Source organism: Ursus americanus, chromosome 2, assembly GCF_024610735.1.
Source record: "Ursus americanus isolate L20-20 chromosome 2, mUrsAme1.1.p, whole genome shotgun sequence".
Classification (NCBI taxonomy): domain Eukaryota; kingdom Metazoa; phylum Chordata; class Mammalia; order Carnivora; family Ursidae; genus Ursus; species Ursus americanus.
In genome coordinates, this window is record NC_142128.1 from 99652728 (window position 1) to 99680674 (window position 27947).

A 27947-nucleotide genomic window follows, 5' to 3' on the forward strand; every position below is an offset into this window, starting at 1 on the left:
AGATGGTGGAAATTCAGAGAATATTTGCTTTCTTCTTTGTGCTCTATGTTTTTATTTTAATGTTCTACGAGCATGTACTGTGTGGGGGGAAACAACCAAAAGAATTCTCTAAAAGAAAACGGCCTGTATTCACCCCTCAGCTCAGCCAAACTGCGCCGGTTACGGGGAGGTCTTTCAGTGACAGAACCTTCTGCCTTTTCCCATTTTTATTCTGGAGAGCATATTGGTATATCCATTGGAACTAGAAAGTGTGGTCAAATTAACATTATCGATTACGTAAATATTTTAGGTTTTCAAACTCGATTTCTCTGATGCGGCAGATACTGACATTAATATATTTGAGAAGGAGATGGAGAAGGACGTTAACATTCCAGAAAGTCAGAGTAAGTGTTATTTGATTCAATAAAGTGATTGATTATGAGCTTTATTTCTGTTTTTAAAAACATTTTTGATGAGTGATATTTTGTTCTTTTACTATATTTTTTCCGTGTTTATTTAGAATTTGTGTATTAATCATATACTATGGTATATTCATCTATAATTCTGTTATAGAAGTGGTAGGTCTTGTATAACCCTTTCAGTTTATAAATGAACATTAATATCTCAAGAGAACCAAGTAGATACTAAAGGTAGAAGTAATACTGTGTGGAAACCTACAATAGTGTTGTCTCTGAAGTGGACTCGAGACAATCTGCCTGTTCCCAGGCCAAGTACTACAACCCAAGCACACTCCTCTAAGAAGGATTGCACACCCACTGTGTGCCACTCTGTGGTGTACAGGGAATGGAGAGTGGGGGTGGGGGGTGATCCTGCTCCGGAGGAGTGGGCAGGGTGCTGCTGGAGCCCCCCCCCCCAGAGTGCTTTCACGGCTCCAGGGTGGCCCCCCCCCAGAGTGCTTTCACGGCTCCAGGGTGGCCCTCTAGCCACACATTCGCCAGCCAGATATGAGCCAGACGCTGAAAGAGGCTTCTGCTGTTGCTTCTGCTGTTGCTTCTGCGTTTCGAGAAGCCCTCGATTGTTGTGTGGCACTCTCTGGTGTGCAGGTTGGAGAGCACAGTCCTTGGGCGCAGCAAGTTCCCTTCCAGCGTTTGAAGACAGGCCCCGAGTCACGTGTTTCAGCCAGTCTGACCATCCGCCTCCTGGCTGTCCTCCCTCTTCTGCTGGGCTCTCATGTCTTTCAGGTGGCTCACTACTTTCTGTGTCCACAGTGACCCACACGTTCCTCCCCTAGCTTGACCAGTGGGTTTTCTAGAACTGTGGGGCAGGGTGGTTGCCTGTAGCTATGGAAAGAGGAGTAAATGGGGTCACGGTGTGAACTACTCTGGAATGTATTCGACTCTTTCTTCGAAGGGCATCTACTTCCCTTTCCTGTTTCCCAGAGGCAGCATATCCAAACAGTGCTCTGGGTGGAAAGGGGAGACTCACAAACCATAGCATTATGGAAAGAGAACTCCTGGATCTCCAAAATTTAAAGGCTAATGTTGAAATAATGTTGAAAGAATTACTAAGTATATACTACGGGTAGTTATTTTTATTTAATAAATAGTAGAGACTGCATAAAAACATATTCAGTCTAGTGTTTTCTAGGATATCTAACTCCATATAGACAATTTGCAAGATTGTAGTAAAAGAAAACATTATTCTCAGTTACATCAAAAATACCTTTCTCTGCAGACTACAGTTGGCAGTGGATTATTTTAGATGGTCCAGTGGATACCTTCTGGGTAGAAAATCTAAACTCCATGCTGGATGATACTGGAACATTATGCCTAGCAAACAGTGAGAGAATAGTCTTAACTAATAAAATACGAGTGATTTTTGAAGTGGACAGTCTCTCTCAGGCCAGTCCTGCTACTGTCAGCCGATGTGCAATGGTCTATATGGTAAGTTTCCAAAATCAAATTTCATAAAGAAAATGTATTGTTTAGTCATTATCTACAGCATTTTTGATGAATGGTTTATCGTTGCCCCTGGACTCGGCAGGGTGATCGCGGTAGGTCAGTTTTGTGTCCCCTGAAGCCTCCTAACCCAGAAGCGCATGTGAGCGTAATTACGGTGTGTAAACGAGTCCTCCGGGGCTGGAACGTGCGTGTTCTCAGTGCTGTGAGCGAGTGGCGCCTTCTAGACGGCAGGGGCCGCGGCCTCGGTTATTTTTCCGTAGAGGAACCGCTGCCCTGAAGCCTTTTCGCACGGAATCTGTGACCCTTCGGACCCGCGGAGCACAGCCCCGTGGTGAGAGGGGTGGACGACACAACAAAGACTAGGTTTCTTCTCTCCAGGAAATTAAGTAGTAGCCGCGACCCGCCCTGTGTCCTGTAGCAAAGCAGATGCTGCCTTCCCCTCAGCACGTACACGTAACCTCAGCGCTCCTCCCTGCACGTAATGCCCCGGGTGCTTGTTGTCGTGTAAGACCGTGGTTACGGTCACAAATCCGAGACAGGTCACTCTTTTTTTTTTTAATTTAAATCCAGTCAATTAACATATAACATATTAGTTTCAGAGGTAGAGGTCAGTGATTCATCAGTTGCATACAACCCCCATTGCTCATCACATCACGTTCCCTCCTTAATGCCCATCCCCCAGTTGCCCCATCCACCCAGCCCTCCTCCAGCAACCCTCAGTTTGCTTCCTATGATTAAGAGCCTCTTGCGGTTGAGACCGGTCATTTTTTAAGCTGTTTTGATCAGTTGCACTTTGATGAATGGTGATTCTGAACCATATTCTGCCAGGGGCAGTGGTGAAGTAAAGAGATGATAAGAAAGAAGACGGACACGGTATTTTTCTTCATTTATGTAACATCTTGTGCTTTATGTTGGTAGGATCCTGTTGATCTGGGATGGGAGCCTTATATGAAGTCATGGCTTTCGAAAACTTCTAAAATTATGAGTCAAACAGGAGTGAGTTGTCTTGAATTCATGATTAAAAATAGTGTTGCAGACGGACTACAGTTTATAAAGAAGCATCAGAAATGTCAGCCGTTTCCTGTCCAGGACGTAATGATTGTTATAACTCTGTGCAGAATTCTTGATGCTTTCTTTGACTTCATGGGTAAAAATGGAGGCTTTGGAAAATGTGAGTTTCCCCCCCTTATATTAGTGGTCTTGTATCTCACCTCATCAATGCCAATTATTCATCACCTCTTATTGAGTTTTATCAAAGAAAACAAAGAAAGAAAGACCAGGAATTTCTAGTCTGTTTGAACCAACAGCAGACATGCACATGGAACAAACTAAAAACCATTTATAAAGGAGCACATGAACAAAGTAAAGTAATATCATATGTTGAAGGGTCACAAGAAAAATGAGTAGAAGGAATCCTAAGAGGGTCTCTATTAGGGAAGAATGCTTTTGGTATGTTTTAAAGATTCTTGGAAAGAGTGGGGAAAATGTGTCCAGAATCTTAGGTGTAAATTATAATCATGCAAAGGTGTAAACGTGCAAAGTAGTGTGAGGTGAGAGCAAAAGATTCAGAAAATAGTGTAGCATTATGGGTAAAGGTGTGGTCTCCGGACTCAGGACACCCACCTTCAGACACTGGTTCTGTCTGGCTCCCAGTGAGACGGGGAATTGGTACAGGCTCCCAACTCTGCCTCCAAAACCCAGTTTGAGATCCATCAAACCAACAGCCATTGTGAGAAATCCCTGGGGCGACAAGATGGTTAAGGTCCTAGTTGGGGAAGCAGCATTCCTGAGGGGAAGAGACCTGGATCCCATGACTGGGAGAATATTTAGCTTGGGCCTCTCCCCTTCTGACAGCTCTGAGCGGACCGTCGACCTTCCCTTTGCCGGTCAGCACCGCAGCCCAGCTAGAGGCAGCAACACCATCGCGTGTTGGCGGTGAAGCCTGACTAGGTTCGGGAACAGCTACAAGCTTATTTCTTCCCAGGGCCAGGGCCCTTCACATCTTGAAGTCGAAGTGTTTAAGAGAAAGAGACAGTGTCAGTGTGGATACAAGTTGTTAGCACACAACTTTCCTGCCTTGAAGAGTGGCCACTTGCTCTCCAGATGCACAAGTCTAAATTCGTCAGAAGCAGAAGCCAGGAAAATGGGAGTACTAGAAACAAAGCAAGAAGGAGTTACGAGAAGGAACATCATAAATGGGTTGGATGCTGATGTGGTTAGCTGTATGACAGCTCAGTCCAGGTGCTGTCCCGGATCACACAGCAGGAGGCGCTAAGGAGAGGAAACACCGCGTCTGTGTCTGTGCGGACTTCAGTAGAACTAACTGGAAGTATAGTCATTTACATAGTATACATATATGTGTATGTTTAGCTGTGTGTGAGGGTGTGTATTTAGTTGAAAGATGAATACAAGTTGAAAGTTTAGCATCCATATACAGAACCTCCAGAAAGAAATTTTTTTAAATAAATAGAAGGGAGGAAATATTTCAAGAAGTAATTACTAAGGTGTTCTAGAATTTGAGAAAATGTAAGACCTAAGATTGAATAGGATCCTGGAATATTAAATAGGTCAGGAAAGTAAAAACCCACACCTAGAAGTATTATACTGATATATTACGTACCCCCCCTGCCCCTGCCAGTTCTTGGATGCTCTGTTCTTTTGGTTTGTGGGGTTTTCTGTTCTTTTTGTCTTCATATTTCAGAATAACTTTTGTTGATTTATAATCCAAGTCACTAATTCTTTGCTGCATTCAGTCCACTGGATAAGCCCATTGGAAGAATTCTCATCTCTGTTAGTGTGATTTCTATTTCTAGCATTTCCATTTGACTCTCTTTTTATAGTGCTCGGTGGTCTGCTGAAATTCTCTGTTCATTTTACGTCAGATGTTTTAACAGTTTGACTGTAGTTGTTTTAAATCCCCGACACCTGGGCCATGTCTGGATCTGTTCTATTGACTGCTTCGTATCTTGGCAACAGGACTCTTTTTCATATTTTTATGTCTCATGTTTTATTGAACGTCAGATATTGTGGGGAAAGGAGGAATAGAGACAGGTATATTGAGTTTATACCTGAAAATGGTTACACCTTTTCTTCTGCCAGATTGTTGAGTTAATGGTGGGGAGGATGGAGTCTGTATGGACCAGGATTCAGCTTTTATTGTTGCTTATAGGTACCTTCGGTGCACCAGACTCCAAAGTCTCTGTGCTCCCCCACGTCCCCTGGCAATAGACTGCTGCTGTTGTTCCTTGGTGGAAGGCTCACAGTGGGAGCAGGGGTGATTTCTAGGTTCTCCTGCTCTAGCCGCAGTCTAAGGCAGGCTCTGGGCACCTGAGCCTCAGGAATGGGGGTTCTCAGCAAAGAAACGGTTTGTTGTGATTTGAGACTATCTCAGATGAAAGGGAGATTCTAAGAAATTCCGGAAGAAAAAGCCGACACGATTATAAGAACAGTTTAACACAAGATTTCTCAACAGCAATACTGATTAAGGGAAAAAATGATGTATTATCTTCAAAGCATTTTATATTTGGCTAATTAAACATATTCTCAGATATGCAAAGCCTGAAAAAGTTTAACATACGAGACTTTTGGAGTAATCCAGTACTGCAAGAAATGGATCAAGGAGAATTATCTGAGATATGGAAGTTAGATGTGATTAAATAATTCAGTAAAACTTAATGCAGCCAAAGTAAGCAGAGAACACTTCTCAAAAGTATGAACATAAAAATCCAGAACAAAATTTCAGACAATTTCAACATAAAGTGCATAGGAAGGGAAGGGAGGAGGTGGCAGTTCAAAGAAAGCTGAGAGAAGACGATTACCTGCATTGTTTGAGGAAAAAAACAGAAGCGAAGTCTAAAAAGTGATGGAGAAAAATAAACATAAAGTATAATCTTAATGTGCTAAGGGTAAGCCTCAGAGTAATAATAAAATCCACAGAGGGTTGCCTGAGGGTTCAGTCGGTTGGGCATCCGACTTTTGGTGTCAGCTCAGGTCACGGTCTCAGGGTCATGGGATTGAGCCCCGATTGGGCCTCTGCGCTCAGCAGGGAGTCTACATGAGATTCTCTCCCCTCGCCCCACCCCGTCATTCGTTTTTTTCTCTCTTTCTCTCTCTCCCCAAAAGTAAATAAATAAATCTTCAAAAAAATAATAGAATCCATAGCTTTAAGTATGCGAAGTAATGTTCTTTACAATAAAAGATAGAAAAGGAAACCAAAAAGAAAGAAATTTGAATAACAAAAAAATTGATCCAACTTTAACAATAATTACGATAATATAAAGGAGTTAAACTCCCTCGTTTAAAAGATAGAAACTGATTTCATTTTTTTTTGTAGTTTCTTTTTTTTATTTCAAGTTTTTATTTAAATTCAAGCTAGTTAGCGTAGTGTAATACTGGTTTCAGGTGTAGAATTCAGTGATTCATCACTTATCACCCCCAGTGCTCATCACAACAGGTGCCCTCCTTAATCCCCATCACTGATCTAGCCCATCCCCCCACCCACCTCCCTCCATCTGCCCTCAGTTTGTTCTCTATAGTCAAGAGTCTTTCATGGTTTGCTTCCCTCTCTCTTTTTTGAAACTGATTCGATTTTAAAGCAAACAAATACTAATTTTTTTTCTACAAGTATCGTCATTAAACCAAAAGGATACAAATGGAGTAGCCACTTTGGTTAAACAGTTTGGCAGTTCCTCTAATGTGAAACATAGTTACCATTTGACCCAGCAATTCCACTCCTAAAAAAAATAAACCCAAAAGAAATGGAAATGTGTCCATGCAAAAAGTTGGACACAAAGGTTTATAACACCATTATTCATAATAACCAAAAAGCGGAAACAACCCAAATGTCTGTTAAATGGATAAAGAAAGTGTGGTTTATCCACACGATGTATATTATTGGGCCATAAAAAGAAAGGAAACATTGATACATGCACAGCAGGGATGAACTTGAGGACATTCTGCTCTGTGAAAGAAGGCAGTCACCAACACCACATCCTGCAGGGCTCCGTTTGTAGGAAATGTGCAGAATAAGCGAATCCTAAGGAGGCTGTGCTTGCCGGGGGTTGGGGGAAGGAGGAAACAGGCAGTTCTGCCAATGGGTGTAGAGTTTCTTTTTGGAGCGATGAAAACATCCTAAAATTATAGTGGTAATGTCTGCACAACTCCGATTATACTAAAAACCACTGAATTGTGCATTTTTAAAGGGGGACTTCTATATTATGTGAATTACATCTCAATCTATTATTTACGAAGATGGACATGGAATGGTTGGAATAAGGGAATAAGATGCATAATGTAAATATACATGAAAAGAAAGCCAAGCTGTCAACTTAAATATTAGCCCAAATTTTATTTTAGCATGAAAATTGTCTTAAGCAATAAAAAGATTAAGACCTATTAAGAACATATTAGAGATATATATTCTGGATTATGATACATACACACATATATTGGGGGAATATATAAACAAAGACAGAAGAACTAAGTGTTAAAATAAGCAAACCAGTAATTAGAGATACTTGAGCAGTCCCTCTTGGGAGGCCTCCCAGGTAGCACACACACGGAAATTCTTACATCCTGCACCTGAAGGGAAATGAAAGCTCAAGACCAGGACTTGGTCATCAGAATGGCCACACTTTAGAAAATGTTAATGACCAACCCTGACACTCAGGGTGGAGGCATCTGAGCAAACATCACCCCAAATACTGAAACCCCCAGACTCAATACTCCAAAGCATTTGTTGCTAATAAGTTCAGTGCTGGTGGCTCTGGAGACCAGAGCTGACAGTAGAGGCGACCATTACTGAACTAGTCTCACTAGAAGGGCTGATGTTGCCCTTCCTGCCAGAAACCGGAATTCAGCCAAGCAAGGGTGGGGGGGGGGCAGAGATGATTCTCAGAGTTATTAAGATAAGTTATTAGAATAAGATATTAAGATAAGTTATTAGTAGATAGTAAGATATTAGTATCTATTAAATAGTATTAAATATTAGATATCAGATTAGAGATTAGATTGTATTAGATATTAGATAGTAAGATATGTATTTAAGATAAGATATAATATATTAAGATAGTAATATATTAAGTTATTAATAGAAGGTGCCATCCCTATGGGCAGGATGTATGGGCAACCAACTAGGTACCATCAACGTGTATCATGAGAAGAAGTCCAGAAGGTTAAGAGTAGCTGCCTCAGTAGTAAGTCATGATCTCCTGCCTGTTTCCAAACCCAAGCAGCTTTCAGGCCCAGAACTCATTGACTAAGGAGGAGATTGGGACCTTCTGCAATATCATGGGAAGTATTTCTTTCTTTTTTTTTTTCAAGATTTTATTTATTTATTTGACAAAGAGAGACAGCCAGTGAGAGAGGGAACACAAGCACGGGGAGTAGGAGAGGAAGAAGCAGGCTCATAGCAGAGAAGCCTGATGTGGGGCTCGATCCCAGAACACTGGGATCACGCCCTGAGCTGAAGGCTTTACGACTGCGCCACCCAGGCGCCCCTCATGGGAAATATTTCTAAAAATAATTACACTGGTCCTTCTTCAAAGGGGACTGCAGCCGTTTACTTGAGTGATGTACACTAGGGAGAGAGGACCGCTCGATGTTTAGAACTGTTGGACACAGGGTCTGACTGATACTGATACCCAGAAACCTAAGGCATCTTCATGCTCCCCTTCCATCGGAGTGGGGCCTGTGAGGGCTAGGTAATAAATGCAACAGGGAATCTTGACCAGGGTTCAGTTTACTGAAGTGGGAATTAAGAATTCCATTGGGAATTAAGGATTTAAATTTTTAATGCTATTCTTAAGTTTTAAAATCTTAACTTTCTGTTGTTTATTGCTGATACATAGAAATACAATTGATATTTTATACTGATAAAGACATGAGTACTGTATTTCCAATCAGTGTGCATTTTATTTCTTATCTTTGTCTTTTTGTACTGGGTAGGACCTCCAATACAAAGTTCATAGATGTTTTGACAGCAGACATACCATTTTCCCCCCAATCTGAAGGAGAAAGCATTCATTTTTCACCATTTCTGTGTCATTTTAGCCATAGGTTTCTTTCATAGACGTCCTTTATCAAGTTGATGAAGTTTCTTACTATGTCTAGTTTGCTAAGAGATTTTCTTGATCACGGATAGTGGGGTTTTTTCCTGCATATATTGAGATTATTAAATTTTTTAAATAATGAGTTTTCTAATTTCCTTTGTGGTTTATTCTTTGTCCTGTGGTTGTTTAGGAATGTGGAGTTTATTTCCAAATATGTAGGGACTTGCTAGATGTCTTTTTGTTTTGTTTTTAATTTCTAGTTTAATTTTTCCTGTTATAAAATACACTTTGCATGATTTTAGTGCTTTACGTTTATTGAGACTTGTTTGATAGCCAGAAGTTCTCTATCTAGGGGAATGTTCTTGTGCGCTTGAAAACAAGAAGTATTCTTCCTTTGTTGGATGAAATGTTCTATAAATATCAACTTAGTCTAGATGATAGTATTTCTCAAATGTTCTGTATCTTTTCTGATTTCCTTGCTCCATATTCTACCAGATAACAAAAAAGGAATATTAAAATCTCCAATTGCAATTGTGATTTGTCTCTGTATGGTTTCAGTTCTGTGAGTTTTCCCTTTGTGTATGTTGAAGCTGTTATTAGGTGTGGACATTCAGACTTGCTATCTCTTCTTGGTGCATTGAATCCTTGGTTAATTATTTCTTTATCTCTGGTAATTACCTTTCTCTAAGATCTACTTTGCCTGATATTAACATAGCCACTTCTGCATTTTTATCAACTTCTGGGGTACTGCTTTCCATCCTTTCACTTCTGACCTATCTGTGTTTTTGCATATGAAGTGCCTTTCCTGTTGACAGACTGTATTTGGTCTTCACTTCGTTATCATCTGATGGTCTCTGGCTTTCAGGTGGAACATTCAGGCCATTTATTTAATATGTAAGGTTAAACATTACATAAATACATAAATACAAGAGCACTTTGAGAGACTAACAAAATGTATTCAACAATACAAAAAATAACCAAACATAACTTCTAAAATAATACATACAGTCACTGAATGGAAAACTGAGCGGATGGGCTAATACTGACTTAGTTTTATCTAATGCTGAAAAGGGAATGAGCAAACCAGGATGTAAAAAAGATGGCACTATGACAGGGAAGATTGAGACAGAGAAATTCTCACATACATTTGTTTGGAGTTCTAGAAAAATCATAAGGAAAAGGCTATATACAAAAAGTAAATGGGCGAGAATTTTCCAGAACTGGTAAAATACATGTATTCTCAGTATAGAAGGTGAAACACATCTCAAGCAAGACAAATAAAGTGAAGCACTCACCTACATTTACCATCACGAAACTACCGAGCACCAAAAACAAGAATACATTTGAAAGGCAGAGAAAGAGGACAGATTACCTACTAAGGAATCATAACTAGATGGACAAAACACTTTTCAACAACAAAAATGGAAGCCAGAAAACAATCTAATGTATAATAGGCTGAGAAAAAAAGTAACTCTTAATTCAGAAGTGGTAGCCAGCCTTCCATTTTAAAATGCTGGTAAAAGAGAGACCCCTTGGATTTTCAGACAAGGATTTGAGAGAGTCCACCAGAACAGACCATAACTGAAGGAACTTCGGAAGTATACACTTCAGGTAGAAGGAAAATGATCTCAGAAGGAGTATTTGAGGTTAAAGAAAAAAACATGAAAAACAGAGGTGATTTAGACAAGATAAATGACAAAAGTAGCACAACAGGTCAAAAGAATAAACATTTTAGTAAATCGTGTTGGATCAACTAATTATCCGTATTTTTAAAAAAGAGCTTATTGCCTCACATTATACACAAAAATAAAATAAGTCTCAGGTAGATTAAAGCATCTAATTGAAAAAAATGACACTTGAGAACTTTTAAAAGGAAATATAGTAGAATATATTCATGATATTGAATTGATGGTGGACTCCTAATATACAAAATTTCAGGAAAAGGTAGGTGTATTTTTGTGTAGAACAGGCAAGACTATGTGTTTCTCAGACAGCATCAAAAGTTTGAAAGACAAGCCCCAGATTATAACACATATAAACCAACAAAATATTATCCAGTATCCAGGTTGTCTGAAGCATATGGATTAAAAGCTACACGTATCCACACACATGATGCTCCACGAACCTGAGGAGTAGAAGAAAGCAAACTGTGCAAGTCCCTACATTTGACACCATTTATATAAATTTTTTGAATCATATAAAGTGAAACTGTATATATTTTAGGGGTACATACTACTGAAATTATTTTCATCGCTCATGACAATAATAAACAAATTCGGTCTGGTAGCAGTATCTGCAGGAATCAGCAGGAATGTGAACTGAGAGCTGCGGCCACAGGTGGCGGATACGACAGTAATGCTTCACAGCGTAACCCGGAGGGAGTCTGAAAAATCACTGTTCAGTTTTTATACTTTTTAGTTACTGTGACTATTGCACAGTAAGTATTTTTTATGAAATGTATAACTCATTCTATGGAGGTAAAACAGATCAACAAAAACAGTGATCAAAATAATTAAATTTAAGGAAAGGGGGAAACAGGAAGCCTGTTTAAACACTGCAAATGAAATGATAATACCAAATATATCACTGATTGCAGTGAAGATAAAGATTCTCAAAATTGAATTTTCAACCTTACTATAAAAGACACACTTAAATCGTAATGAAATGAAAATTGAAAAGAAAGTAATGGGGACAGCCTGGGTGGCTCATTCGGGTAAGTTTCTGCCTTCTGCTCAGGTCATGATCCCAGGCTCCTGGGATCGAGTCCCACGTCAGGCTCCCTTTTCAGTGGGAAGTCTGCTTCTCCCTGTCCATCTGCCCCTCTCCCCACTCGTTCTCTCTCTCTCTCTCAAATAGAATCTTTATTAAAGAAAAAGTAATGGAAAAGATACACAAGAAAACCATTAGCTATACTTGCACATATGTGTTATATGTACATATTCATCTATGTGTGGGTTGGCAGTAGTAACAGGAGACAAAAGGAGTGGTAAGCTAAAAACATTGAAGGGACAAAGGAAGGGCATTTTGTGTTGATAATTGTAACTATCCACTAAGAAAGTACACAGTTATGAGCATTTTTGCAATTAACAACATGTCCTCAAAATATTTAAGTCAAAAACTAACAGAATTGTAGGAAATTATCAAATCCACAATCATAGTAAAAAGAATTTTTTTGATGATTTGACATTTACTTAAGTCCAATTTTATTGAGAAATGACATCCAACACTGAATAAATTTAAGGCATACAGCACGATGGCTTGATTTACATCTGTTGTGAAATGATTACTACACTAGGTTCTCAGTTAATATCCATCTTCTCATATAGATACAATAAAAATAAAAGGAAAAAGAAAAAAATTGCTTTTTTTCCATAAAGTTTTATTCTCATGGTTTTCCTTCTTTTTTTTTTTTTTCCAAGATTTTATTTATTTATTTGACAGAGAGAGACAGCCAGCAAGAGAGGGAACACAAGCAGGGGAGTGGGAGAGGAAGAAACGCCCGATGCGGGGCTCGATCCCAGAACACTGGGATCACGCCCTGAGCCGAAGGCAGACGCTTAAGGACTGCGCCACCCAGGCGCCCCATCATGGTTTTCCTTCTTTACCATTTCAACAGATTTGTTTTCTGTTGTCTTGCAGATTTTAATTGTATTTTCCCAATTTTTTAAAAAAGGGGTTTTTTTTAGTCAGAAAAAACAAAACATAAAAGGACCAACAATATTTTAAACAAAAAGTCATAAAAATTACAACCATCCTCATCAGTTGATTTAGTTCTATGTAATTGTTGTTGATCTTGATCTTTTGGTATCAGTTTTATGAATTTGTAAGTTTTTAAATCAGAGTTCTGTAAATTCTTAGTCAATTCAGTGGTATGATCTTAGCTGTCAGAACCCAGTCAGTCGTCTTTTCTGCACCTCTCCTGGAGCATGAAGTGTTAGAGGAAAACAACTGTCTGTAAGTGACAAGAGACTTAAAAACAGCTGTGGCTAAAGATCTGATGAGAGTTCATTGTAATGCATTGGCAAGGAAATTTGATTATTTTTGTGATATCTTAATTTAAAAAATAAAATGATTGATAATATTACACTAAGCCACCAGATTTCTAGGAATTTCATATAATTTTTAGAATATTTACATTAATAATATACATCTGTTTATATATAACCTAAAGAAAATTTAGTATCACTTTTATTTGATAATGCTTTCTGTGTAATTTAATATATCAAGTAAATGTAATTAGTTGAATATATCTCTTTTATAGGGAGAGAGAGCAAATCTTTTGAGATGGTCCAGGGACCCTCTGTAAAAATCTCAAAGTTATTTCAGGGTCAGAAAAACTTCATTTAGAGTTTGATTTGGGGGAAGTTTATCAGAAGTTTCACAAAGTTTTAAAATACTTGATTAAAGAGGATCATATCATTGTGAAACAATATTTAGTTATTAATTTAACCAAAGAGACAAAGACTTGAGGCAAATACAAAAAGTTACATAGTTGTAAAAAACTCAGCTCTTTTACTAGAGAAGACTCAGTTTTCTTAAGTAATCAAAGACGTGATAAAGACAACATGAATCCCAGTAAATTATTTTGGCAAAACATCAATCACTGTTTTCTTTTTTTCTTTTTTTTAAGGTTTTTATTATTTGTCAGAGAGAGGGCACACAAGCAGGGGAGGCAGAGGGAGGAGAAACAGACTCCCCACTGAGCAGGGAGCCTGATGCGGGACTCTGGGATCAGGGCCTAAGCGGAAGGCAGATGTTTAACAGACTGAGCCACCCAGGTGTCCCCAGTCATTGTTTTCTAGACAGATTACTTAAAAAGTAAAGAAAAACCTCATATAATCCTATCAAGAACAAATCAATAGTCCCAGAAAACTTTGTCCTTTGAACAGATGAAAGAAAATTAAATTTTAGTTTCACATAAGCTCATTCTTGATATTAAAGCTTATTTTTAAGACAATTAAACAGAGATCTTTTATAAATTAATTTTGACAGTATTGTCTAGATATAGAAAAATGTTATCCATACGTAGCATATATCCATACACATACATGAACATACAGACAGACACAGAGCCTGTAGCTCCAAGAGTGAACTGTATCCTTGAATCCGGTACAACAACACACAACTCACTAGTTGATAAAGAACAGTTGAGTTCCAGTTGTGTCTGTGGCAGATGGAACGAGTGTCTGGAAGGGTAGAGGAGAGGCAGGTATGAAAGCCACCTGGGTCACAGGGGTCTTCTCACAACCACTAAAATTTCCAATAAATGAAACTTAAATAAAATTCTTAAAGTGTTTAACCTTACAGATAATGAAAAGAACATTTATTTGAAAATAGCATAAAATTTTCATCTAATAAGCAAAGAGATTTTCGAATGGAGAAAACACATCAATAGCTAGAATGTATTAACATATAAACTCACAGAAGCTATTCGAGGTAGAAGTTGTTTCAGCCTTTCTTGGAGAGCCATCTGGCAATATATGTCAAAAATATCCATGTATTCTGCCCTAGAATCTCTCATTCTAGAGAAATAATCACAGAAGTGTACAGATTAATGCACAAGGACCTTTATTTTGTAGCAGCATTATTTATTATAAAACAGCAAAAATCTGAATTCCACCAATAGGAGAATGGCTTCATAAACCAGGGTGCAACAGTGTCACGTTCCAATGGAAAGACATGAAGACAGACTTAAAAAGCAGGATGAGACGCCAACTCTCTTTTTAACTTTTGATTTGGGTTTAAATTCTAAAATATAGTATTTAAATATTATGTATTTATATAAAGGACCATAATGAAATGCATCACCATTTAGTCATTGTTAACTTACGTGTTGTAGAATTGTAGAGTGATAGGTACTACAAGAAGCCTTTATTATTTTAATATAAAGAAAACAAACATTATAAAAGAGAAAATAAGCTAAAAGAAAGAATGAGTAATTGCTCATTCTCTCTGTTCCTCTGCGACATGCATTACCTGGACAGAACAGGTGGGTGACGGGGGTGGGAGGGAGATGAATACAGTCTGCCCAAAGTGCACCTGCTTGCTGTTTGTTTTAGTAAACTCACTACTTGAAATTAGATAGCGTTTCTAATCCTTCACCTCACATTAGGACCCATTTACAATTTAGTTCGTAACGTACATCACTTCGGAGGTGATTACCTGAATGTCCTAAAGTTTTCACGTTGGAGCAATCCGACTTAACAAAAAAGATACTAGAATGGAATGAAGAAAAAAGTATGTTGATTTATGCTTCAGATACGTAAGAATCACTTTGGACAATTGCAGGTACATCCTCTGCCCCTCTTCTCTTAGAAAGGGGACTCCCGCTTCGGTCTGGTAAGAGAGCTACGTGAGAATGCGTGAAAGAAGGATGTTCTGTGACAATTCACAAACGAAACAATGTTGAAGGTTAAACCTCACTAAGTTACCAGGTAAATTTAGGGTCTGTTGTTCACTGTGGAAAAAAAACTCTTTTCCTTTTAGGTGAAGATTTGAAGGATATTTCCACTGAGGAGAAAAGTTCTTCACATTCAGAAGTTTCTGTCAAACTCAGGAGTGTAAAAAAGAGGTCAGTTACATTCATTCCACAGATCTGCTTAAGTCCCTACTAGGTGCCAGCCCCGCAAGCTCGTGCGGGATTACCTGTCAATAAGCCAGGACTTTTGTGACTTCCTAATATCAAAATCCACTTTATCTTATTGCAGCTTAGATAGAGCCCTTGTGTATCTAATGCGAGTTCACGAGATTTTGATACTAAGTTAAATGGACAATGTGAGTACATCCCGGGCAGACTTTGTGCATATTTGAGAAAGGAATAAAATTGACATGAATTTATTTCATGAAGCTGCTGTTTACGAGCTGAGAAATGTTGAGCCAGTTACTAAATAATCTTTCAGCTTTGGTTTTCTCATTTATTAAAGTAGAATAATAATGCGATGTGCTACGTGTCTAGAATAGCGCCCGGTCCATAGTCAGTACATTACAGCTATAGAGATTATTAGCTCTGCATGTCTGCCATTTTACAAAATGGACAGGAGAGCCACTGTTGAGGCCCTCCTGCATTCCATCATGAGGCCCCAACACATTCATGTCACATTTTCTTTTAAATGACAACATTTAAGTACGGTTTTTACTCTGGCAACTCCTTCACTTCCCCCTCTTGTCTGCATCCTCACTGTCTGATTTCTGCCCAAACCTTCACTGTTTCCTGCCTGTCCTGTTGCAAGAGCTTCCCCCATTGGTTTTCCCACTTCTTCTAGTCCATTCTGAACGCAACTACTGTACATTATTTTAAACTTTTATTGAACGGTGAGTAGCCATAAAAGAGTATTTGTGAAGTACGGGCAGGATATAAACAATATGCAAACATCACTATACACACCACACAGTTCTAGAAAAAACTTGTAATTTATCTTTGAAGTCCACCATGTATCTATCTAGATCTTATGCCATCCTATCATCTGGACCAACGTGGATTTTGCGTTTATCAATACATTTCCAAACAATGTATTTTTCACATTTGCATGTTTTTAAACTGTAGTAGAATCACTGTGTTCTTGGTGACTTACTTATATTTTTTTGTTCAGTGTTCCTATGATTAATTCACTGTGCATGTAAGGGTTCTTCATTTCACTGCTATTAGTCCATTGTATAAATATGTCACAAATTACTGACCTGTTGATGGACGTATATATTTTCAATTTTTGTTATGACAAATTCTACAGTGATTAATATGCTTGTGCACGTCTCCTGGTATTTATATGCAGACATTCGATTTTTTAAAAGATTTTTTTTTAATTTATTTTTTTGAAAGAAAGGGAGAGAGGGAACATGAGCAGAGCGGAGAGGGAGAAGCAGGCTCCCCGCTGAGCAGGGAGCCCAATGCGGGGCTCAATCCCAGGACCCTGAGACCATAACCTGAGCCAAAGCAGACGCTTCACCAACTGAGCCACCCAGGCGCCCTGCAGATGTTTGATTCTTTAAAAAAAAAATACACTACAAAAAAATCAATAATAAATTAGAATGTCTCTTTTTTCTAGCCATTCCATGCCTTCCCATTTCACTCCGAGTGGAAGGACAGAAGCCGTGTAGAATGTGAAAGCCCTGCCCGCCTCTGCTCTGACTCCAGTGTGCTTCAGTGACACTGGCTTTTTGTCTCAGTTCCTCAAACCAGCCGTCATCCTTTGACCTCGGGTCGTGGCACATGTGTTCCTTGTGCTCGAAATGTTCATCTTCCTACATTTTGCCCAATCTCACTCAGTCTTCACGTCCCCGTTCACCTGTCACCTCTCCCCAGGGGCCGTCCCCACCTGCCGCAGGTGGACGCAGTCCCCTCTACCGCCTGGCATGGCCCACGTAACTGCATTCTTCACACACGCCATGGCTTAGCATGTGTGTTCTTGTTCTAGGCAGAAGGGATCACCTTTGCTTTGTCCAGGGGAACTGATACATGGTAGGAATTCAGGACATATTTGCTGAATGAACTATCACACATGATAGAAATTTTAAATAGAATTAATTGTACATGTGCATTAGACATTCATGATTGCCAAGAAATTTCAGGTCGGCGATATATTTTTTAGGATTTTCATAATTTATAAATAATTTTATAATAATGCTAAATCCTGAATTATTTTAAATGCCTTGAAATCAAGCCCAAACCTGTCCTTCAGTCCATCACCATCAGCCCTGTCACTAGAGAATCTCAGGGTCCACAGACCAGGGTGACCTTGTTGGCCCAGACTGGACAAGACTCTCCTCAGACTCTCAGTGCCTGGCTTTAGCCAGGTGGAGCTAAGTCAGCCTCTGGAACTTGGTTGAGAGGAGTACAGAGTGAAGGACTGTTCGTTTATGTTTTTGTACATAAAATGGGGAATTACCAGATGATCTCCCAAAAGACAGGTAAACTGTCAACTAATAAACCTAATAAATAAAAGTGAATCATTTGTACTACATAAAGAAAGGTTGACTACAAATCTCTTACACAAATGGTACCTTAAAAATAGTAGCAGTATATAATGTAACATGACGTATCAACAAAAATTGTACATTAACCTTTTAAACATTTATGTTAACACCTAACTGTTTTATAATTTTTAATAATGAAACTTTGACATGATATCGACATCCCTGAACTTCCTTCTGAAAATGTTAACACTCACCCTTCCACATTCTCTGCCCCAGAGCTGAAAATACATGGTATCTGGAGAAGAATCCCGATAAATTAAAAATTATGCTTCAGAAGCTCTTCGTGTTTGCATTTACTTGGGCGTTTGGAGGAACTTTAAAGCGTGAGGATGAGCATGAAGATGACATGGTGCTGTATTCGAGCCACGAGCCTAGTACTCTGGCCAGGGTGACCTACGATTTTGACAACCTTGTGCATGAATTATTCGAGAGCAATCCCCATATAGGTAAGTTCTGGGGGCAGCAGTCATAATTTTGCTTACCTTAGAATATTGGTTTGGGGGTGTCTGGGTGGTTCAGTCGGCCGCTCAGTCCAACTCCTGATCTCAGCGCCGGTCTTAATCTCAGAGTTGAGAGTTCAAGCCCCATGTTGGGCTCCTTGCTGGGCATGGAGCCTACTTAAAAAAAAAAAATACAGGTACTTTGTCAGAGCCAATATAAATCTCTGGATAAAATAAAAATTTTTAAAAAAGAGGGACGCCTGGGTGGGCTCAGTTGGTTAAGGGTCCAACTCTTGATTTTGGCTCAGGTCATGATCTCAGGGTTGTGAGATGGAGTCTCTCTCCCTCTGCCCCTCCCTCCTTAAAAAATTAGCTTGAAACTCTTTTTGTTTGGGCTTCAGTTAAAAGGCCCATCTTTTAAAAATGTGAGATTAAAGGTAAAAGCACACTCCAGTACCCCTACTCCAGCAAAAAGAGGCTGCAGTAAATTAGATTCCTGGTTGAAGAACAAAGGCAGAAGAACAAAGATAAAGCCTTGAAACTATGGCCTCGGCCAGTTGAGCCGAGCAGCCACATAGCTGGCTCCGTGAGATACAGACCATCGTGCACCAGGAGCTTCTGCAGATTATAGTTTCATTTACTTTTTACAGACTTATATTGAAAAAATTATTTTATGAAGTCTTAGATTTTTTTTATTAATTTGTGGTTTTTTGAGTCTGTTCTAACAAATGGACTCTGGCCTAATATTCTGAAATGGTAAGCCTTCCCAATTAGCTGTTACTGATTAAAGGAACTTTGAACAGATGAAGAGATCCTTGGTACAGGTGCCAAAAAGACACAAAATAGTGAACATGAATATATTTAGAAGAACTTTGTTAAATAAAGATGAGGGCTAAAAATATTTACCAAAAGTACAGGTTTGACCAGTTCATGTGTTATAACTCTTAAAGTACCTTTTGAAATTATTTGTAAAAGTTCTATTTAACTTTGATCACAAAGCTTTATGTTATTTCCTATGGAAATTAACTTTTTTAAAAAGATTTTATTTATTTGAGAGAGAGAGCATGAGCAGGGGGAAGGAGAAGCAGGCAGAGGGAGAGGGAGAAGCAGGCTCCCTGCTGAGCACAGAGCCCTACGTGGGGCTTGATCCCAGGATCCTGAGATCATGATCTGAGCCGAAGGCAGACAGTTAACTGACTGAGCCATCCAGGTGCCCCAGAAATTAACTTCTAATATAAAGCATTGCATGTTAATTTGTTGTTGAACTTAGTGATTCAACTCGATGTTGCTGCTAGCTCCTATGATAAATAAACCACCCTGATTTTCAGGCATAAATACCTCAAATTCCATAATTTCTTTTCCCGGTGAACCTAAAGACAAGTCCATAAATCATACAATATGTTAGATTGTTTATCTTAAAACGATGACTCTGAAATTTTGTCTTGTCATCTGTAGTACCAGTGGAAAAGCTGGTTTGAGACAGGGATGTAAGGATGAAAGGAGAGGCAGGCGGCAGCGGTCGTAAAAAGTACAAAACCATCAAAATGGAAATGAGTAGAAAAGGGAGTCCAGAAACCTCCCACTTGTAGTCATCCTGTGAACAGAATTATAAAACACCAAACAATCAATACTAAGAAAGTATACCAATGAAATCACCTATCATAATATTAATTCATTCCAGATGAAATTGTTGTAGTCTAACGGAGACTTTAATATAAATATGTTTAGCGTTCTTTTTTGAAAGATAGATAAAGAAATGGCATCCATTTTTAAATAAAGAAGCATATATGAAGCAAAAACAAAAAAAAATAGTAGAAATGAAAATAGAACACGGCTATGAAAGAGGACTAAATAGAAATTCTGTAGTCATTCAAATGGAAGAGTCAGTAGTCCAGACGAACTCTACTCTTGGCACCATCAAAGAAAGAATTAGTAAATTGATGGGCGCCTGGGTGGCTCAGTCAGTTAAGCATCTGCCTTTGGCTCAGGTCATGATCTCAGGGTTCTGAGATCAAGCCCCAAGTTGGGCTGAGCAGGGATCCTGCTTGTCCCTCTCCCTCTGCCCCTCTCCCAGCTCATGCTCATTCTCTCTCTCTCTCAAATAAATAAATGAAATCTTTTTTAAAAGATCAGTAAATTGAAACCTAGAAAAAAGTTTTCAAGTTTTCTTCATCTTGACTTTGCGTGTTTCTTATTAAGCTTAGTCGTACGTATGTCATCCTTTTTTCTGTGGTTTTGCATTTGCCATTATGAATGGTAATTCAAGTGCTTCCCCATTAAGTATGGTCCAGGTTTTGTTGTTGTTGCTGAGCTCTTTTTTTTTTTTTTAAGATTTTATTTATTTATTCGACAGAGATAGAGACAGTCAGCGAGAGAGGGAACACAAGCAGGGGGAGTGGGAGAGGAAGAAGCAGGCTCATAGCGGAGGAGCCTGATGTGGGGCTCGGTCCCATGACGCCGGGATCACGCCCTGAGCCGAAGGCAGATGCTTAACCGCTGTGCCACCCAGGCGCCCCTGTTGCTGAGCTCTTAAGTTTCATTTCTGAAGGTCTGTTTGGTTCCTTTGAAATAGGCTGTGTCACTTTTTTATAGTTTCTTGCTGTTTTTAGGTATTTTCAAGCTTACTTTTATTTAAACATAGAAAGCATAGTAAGCATGGCTGTCTTAGAATATGTACCTGATAATTCCAGTCATTTAAGTCTTACTAATTGGTGGCTCTTAACCTTGTTTCTGCTAATCACCTTTAACTGATTATTAAATTCGCAAAATTATTTGTGTGGTTTAGGATAACAGTTCCGTCTATCCACTGCATCCATCATAGCTAAAGATTAGATCAGGCAAGAACATCAATGGATGTTACACTTAGGGCAGAATTTGACGAAGAGCAGGCTATTCCCTGATCTGACACTGTTTCCTCACAAACTGGTTCTTAGTTGCAAGAGATTAAACAACAGAGAAGGAAAGCAAAGGACAAATGTTGCAGTGACTCCTCTTGCTGGGCGATGATAAGGCAGAATAAGGGCTTCCGGAGATCCCCACGTCTCACACCTTGGGCCTGTGGATATGCTGTCTCATAGCACAGCAGAGTTTGAGAATGGCACTAAGTTAAGGACCTTGAGTTGGGAAGATTACCCTGGATTATCTTATGGGGGCCAATGTAACTGCATGAGTCCTTAGTGATGGAGAAGGAGGCAGCAGAGTGACCGGAGGAGGCGTGCGGAGGGAAGCGAGGTTGAAGTGACGCAGTTGTGCAGCTGCGGGCTTTGAAGGTGGAGGAAGAGGCCATGAGCCCAGGACTACAGGTGGCCGCCCAGAGCTGGAAAGGGCAAAGAAAGGGATTTTCCTTGAGAGCCTCCAAAGGAATGCAGTCCTGCCAACACTTTGATTTTAGCCATGACAACAGCTTGGACCTCTGACCTCTGAAACTGTAAACCAATAAATCTGTGTTGCTTCAAGCCCCTAAGGCTGTGGTGATTTCTTATAACAGCAATAGACAACTTACACAAAGGCTTTGTTAGTCTGAACTCACGCCTTCTATTCTCAATAGACCTGCAGATAGATGCAGAGATAAAACGATTTCTCAACATTTGCAGCAACATGGACGGGACTGGAGGAGATGATGCTAAGTGCAATAAGTCAAGCAGAGAAAGACAACTATCATTTGGTTTCACTCATTTATGGAACATAAGAAGTAGGAAGATCAGTAGGGGAAGAAAGGGAAGAATGAAGGGGGAATGAACCATGAGAGACTATGGACTCTGGGAAACAAACTGAGGGCTTCAGAGGGGAGGGGAGTGGGGGAATGGGATAGGCCGGTGATGGGTAGTAAGGAGGGCACGTATTGCATGGTGCACTGGGTGTTATACGCAAGTAATGAATCATCGAACTTTACATCAAAAACTAGGGATGTACTGTATGGTGACTAACATAATATAATAATAAAAAACAAACAAAACAACAAAAAACAGATGTGTGTTTATTAGTACACGGAGATACATTTCTCAGCTCTTTACTCTCATCACCCTCCCCTTGGCGGCACAGCCCAGTGCCAGGAGGGAAGAGGGACGGCATGTGCATGAGCGACTGGCTTCTCAGCTGTGTGGGACACTGCCAGGGAGGCCCAGTTTTCTTTAGCCCCATACAAAGTACCAAACTCTGAGCTACCTGACTGTAGGGCAGTGAATGGCTGGGAGAATAGCAGCCAGGGCTCAGAATGGGACACAAATCCTGCTAAACAGCTTTAGAACTCCAATAGGAGGTCCACCCATGAGCTTCTGGGGACACCTTGCCCGAGGATCCCCTGAACTGGCCCACACACAGGCTCCCCCAGCACTCCACTAGCCTTACCCATAAACGCCCCCATCCAGGGGCCAGTGCCCTGAGTACATCCCAGAGGGGAGCAGAAGTAAGCCTTTTCATATGGCTAGTAGAATCCTCAGCAGACTGTAGGAGTGGGAGAAACCACACAAATATGGCCCCCAGCACCACCCTAGGGAAAGCAACAGGGAGGCTGTCAGCACCCAGCCTGGCTTGGCAGGATGGAGAGAAGGCATACGTGCCTAAAAATTCCCCAACAGGTGAGAACAAGATCTTGTCCTCTCCATAGAAAAGACCCAGAAAAGCCTCAGGATCCTTAACAGGTCGAAGGGAGTTATTTCTCTCCCACAGCCAGGTAGTAGAGACCGGAGGAGACCGTTTCTTCAAATGTAGAGACTGCAATGAAGAACTTCCAGGAACATGAAAAATCGAGGAAACATGATAACCAAAGGAGTACAATATTTCTCCAGTAACTGACCCCAAAGAAACAGAGATTTGTGATTTGCTTGATAAAAATTCAAAATAGTTGTTTTGAGGAAGCCCAGTGAGCTAAAAGACAACACTGGGGGCGCCTGGGTGGCACAGCAGTTAAGCATCTGCCTTCAACTCAGGGCGTGATCCCGGCGTTATGGGATCAAGCCCCACATCAGGCTCCTCCGCTATGAGCCTGCTTCTTCCTCTCCCACTCCCCCTGCTTGTGTTCCCTCTCTAGCTGGCTGTCTCTATCCTGTCGAATAAATAAATAAAATCTTTAAAAAAAATAAAAAATAAAAAAATAAAAGACAACACTGGAGGACAATGAAATCAGGAAAACAATACTTGAACAAAATGAGAAATTTAACAGAGATGGGAATCAGAACAGAACCAAACAGAAGTTGTGGAGCTGGAGAATACAGCAAATGGAATAAAACATCAACCATAGACTGGATCAAGCAGAGGAAAGAGTCTCTAAGACAGAAAACAGTTCATTTGAAATTATCCATTAACTGGAGAACAGAGAAAAAGAATGGACAAAGCCTATGAAATATGGGATATCATTTTTTAAAATCTACACATTATGGGAGTCCCAGAAGGAGAGGAGAGGGAGAAAGGGGCAGAAAGCTTATTTAAAGAAATAATGGCAGAGAAGTTACTGAATCTGGGGAGGGATTTAGATACCTTTTACATAAAGTTCAGAGATCCTCCAATAATTTCAACCCAAAAAATCTTCTCAGACACATTATAATAAACTGTCTAAAGAAAGAGAATTTGAACACAGGCAAAGGAAAAAATTGCCCACATAGAATGAACACCATAAGGCTCAGCAAATTCCTCAGCACAAACCTTGCAGGCCAGGGGACAGTGGGATGATCTCTTCAAGGTGCTGAAAGAGAAAACTGCTAACCGGGAATACTTTATTCTGCAAAGTTGTCCTTCAGAAATGAAGGAGAGGGGCGTCTGGGTGGCTCAGTCAGTTAAGCATCTGCCTTCAGTTCAGGTCGTGATCTCTGGGTCCTGGGTCAAGCCCTCTATGGGGCTCCCTGCTCAGTGGGGAGTCTGCTTCTCCCTCTCCTTCCACCCTTCCCCCTGCTTGTTCTCTCTATCTCTCATGCTCTCTTTCTCTCTCTCTCAAATAAATAAAATATTTTTTTAAAAAATGAAGGAGAGATAAAGACTTTCCCAAACAAACAAAAGCTGAGGGAGTTCACCACCCCAGACCTGCCCTACAAGGAATGCTAAAAGGAGTTCTTCAAACTGAAGTGAAAATGTTAATTAGCAGCAGGAAAACATATGAAATTATAAAACATATTGGTAAAGGTAAGAATATAGTCAAACTCACATGCTCTAATACTGTAATGTGTGTGAATCACTTTTAACTCTAGTATAAAAATTAAAACCCAAAAACATTAAAAATTACTATAGCCTCTTAGATGTGTAATGGATGCACAATATAAAGAGAGAGAAATTGTGACATGGAAAACATAAAATGTGAGGGGAGGATAAAAGAGTTTTTGCACGTGATTGAAGTTAAGTTGTTATCAGCTTAAAAGATGTTTTATGTAAGTGTCATGGTAACCACAAACCAAAAACTAACAGTAGATACACAAAAGATAAAGAAAAGGAAATTAAAGCATACCTCTAGGGAAAATCATCAGTTCACAAGGAAGACGGGAAGAGGGAACATAATCAGATGACATTAGTCTTTGCTTCTCAAGATTACTTTAAAAGTAAATGAATTAAATTCTACAATCAAAAGATAACAGGTATATAAATGGATTTTTAAAACAATACCCAACTATATGCTGCCTACAAGAGATTCACTTCTGATTCAGGGACACACAGAGGCTCAAATGGCAGGGATGGGAAATGATATTTCATGCAAATGGAAAACTGAAAGATACCAGGTGTAGCTAAGCTATACTTATATTGGACAATATAGACTTTAAATAAAAAAGTATAACAAATAAGATTGAAAATTATACCAAGTATCTTTTCTGACCATAGTGGAATGAAACTAGAAATACCTTGATGAAAACTAAAAAAAAAAAAAAAAAAAAGGAGAAATTAAACAACACACTTCTGAAAAATCAATGAAAAAAAAGTTAAACCTTGAAAAAAACAATGGAAACACAACTTATTGTACCTTATAGGTTTCTTCTTTTTTTTAAGATTTTATTTATTTATTTGACACAGAGAAAGACAGCCAGTGAAAGAGGGAACACAAGCAGGGGGAGTGGGAGAGGAAGAAGCAGGCTACCAGCAGAGGAGCCTGATGTGGGGCTCGATCCCAGAACGCTGGGATCACGCCCTGAGCCGAAGGCAGACACTTAACGATTGCGCCACCCAGGCGCCCCATGTAACTTATAGATTTCAATAAAAATTTCTTAGAAGGAGTTTTATAGCAATAAATGCCTACATGACGATAAAAGAAAGATCTCAAATAATCTAACTTTACACTTCAAAGAAAAAGAAGAATAAACTAAGCCTAAAGTTAGCAGAAGGAAAGAAATAACAAAGATCAGAGTAGAAATGAATTAAAAGAAACCAGAAAAACAATAGAAAAGATCAACGAAACTAAGAGCAGGTTTTTTGAAAAGATAAACAAAATTGACAAATCTGGAAGAACAGATACTGTTCAGATGTCTGTACTGTCTAAAGCAATCTACAGATTTAATGCAATCCCTATCAAAATATCAATGGCATTTTTCACAGGGCTAGAAAAACAGTCCTAAAATTTGTTCAGAACTGCAAAAGACAAAAGACTGCCAAAGCAGTCTTGAAAAGAAAAAACAGGAAGCATCACAATACCGGACTTCAGGTTCTATTACAAAGCTGTAGTAAACAAAACAGTATGGTACTGTCATAAAAATAGACACATAGATCAACAGAACAGAATAGAGAGCCCAGAAATAAACCCACAATTAGGGGCACCTGGGTGGCTCAGGTTGGTTGGGCATCTACCTTCAGCTTGGGTCATGATCTCAGGGTCCTGGGATCGAGCCCCAAGTTGGGCTCCCTGCTCAGCGGGGAGCCTGCTTCTCCCTCCACCCCAACCCCCCCTCATGTTCACTCACTCTCAAATAAAATCTCTTAAAAAAAGTAATAAATCCACAATTACATGGTCAATACATCTTCAACACAGCAGGAAAGAAAATACAATGGGGGAAAAACAGTCTTTTCAAATGGTACTGGGAAAACTGGACAGCCATATCAGAAGAATGAAACTGGACCACTTTCTTATACCATACACAAAAATAAACTCAAAATGAATTAAGGACCTAAATGTGGGATCTGAAACTGTAAAATCCTAGAGGAGAAGACAGATAGTAACCTCTTAGACATGGGCATAGCAGTATTTTTCTAGATGTGTCTTCTGAGACAAGAGAAATAAGAGCAAAAATAAACTAATCAAAATAAAAAGCTTCTGCACAGCAAAGGAAACAACAAAACTAAAAGGCAATTTATGGAATGGGAGAAGATATTTGCAAGTAACATGTCTGATAAAGGGTTAGTTTCCAAAATATAAAGAACTGATACAACTCAAATCCAAAAAACAATCCAATTAAAAAATGGGCAGAAGACATGAACAGACACTTGTCCAAAGAAGACATCCAGATGGCCAACAGACACATGAAAAGATGCTCAATGTCACTTGTCACCAGGGAAACGCAAATCTAAACCACAATGAGGCATCGCCTCGCACGGGTCAGAATGGCTAAAATCAACAACACGAGAAATAACAGGTGTCAGCCAGGATGGGGAGAAGAGGAGCACTTGTGCATCACTGGTGGAAATGCAAACTGGTGCACCCACTGTGGAAGACAGGATTGAGGTTTCTCAAAAAATCAAAAATGGCACTACCCCATGATCCAATAATCACATTAGTGGGTATTTACCCCGAAAGTACAAAAACACTGATTCAAAGGGCTGTGCACCCCAGTGGTTACTGCAGCGTTATTTACAGTAGCTGAAATATGGAAGCAGCGCCAGTGGTTTATCAGCTGATGAATGGATAAAGAAGATGTGATACACACACACACACACACACACACACACAATGGAATACTACTCAGCCATAAAAAGGATGAATTCTTGCCATTTGCAACAACATGGATGCACCTAGAGCATATTATGCCAAATGAAATAAGTCAGTCAGAGAAAGACAAATACTGTGTGATTTCACTCATATGTGGAATTTAAGAAACAAAACAAACAAATGGAAAAAGCGAGACAAGCCAAGAAACAGATTCTTAACTCTAGAGAACACACTGATGGTCACCAGAAGGGAGATGGGGAGGGATGGGCGGAACAGGTGATGGGGAGTCAGGAGGCCACTTATTATATAAATATTTTTTAAAAAGAAAGAAAATAAATAAGACATCTTTGAAAACAGTGAAAAAAAGTAGTGAAAGGCATCCAAATTGGAAAGGAAGAAGTAAAATTGTCTCTGCTTACAGATGATATGATCTTATATACAGAATATCCTGAAGACTATACAAAAAACTTTTATAACAAATAAACAAATTCAGTAAAGTTGCAGGATTCAAAATCACATACAAAAATCACTTGTGTTTCTGTGCACTAACTAGCCGAACAAGAGTTTAAGAAAATAGTACCATTTACAAGTGCCTCAAAAAATAAAATAACTAAGAATAAATTAACCAAGGAGATAAAAGGTCAGTACATTGAAAATTACAAGACACTGATGAAAGGAATCAAAGAAGACACAACTAAATAGACTGTGTTTATGGATGGAAGGGATTAGTATTGTTAAAATGTCCGTACTACCC

General features: G+C 39.4%; 1 protein-coding gene across 1 annotated transcript in view; it reads left to right on the forward strand.

Annotated features, from left to right (window-relative positions):
* Positions 1-27947, forward strand: part of DNAH14 (dynein axonemal heavy chain 14) — a 300961-nt gene that overhangs the window by 149016 nt on the left and 123998 nt on the right. Inside the window, exons 38-42 of the mRNA XM_087859257.1 lie at positions 290-383; positions 1675-1883; positions 2820-3072; positions 15437-15521; positions 18137-18366. Coding sequence (XP_087715383.1) covers positions 290-383; positions 1675-1883; positions 2820-3072; positions 15437-15521; positions 18137-18366 — 871 coding nt within the window. The remainder of the gene's footprint in view (positions 1-289; positions 384-1674; positions 1884-2819; positions 3073-15436; positions 15522-18136; positions 18367-27947) is intronic.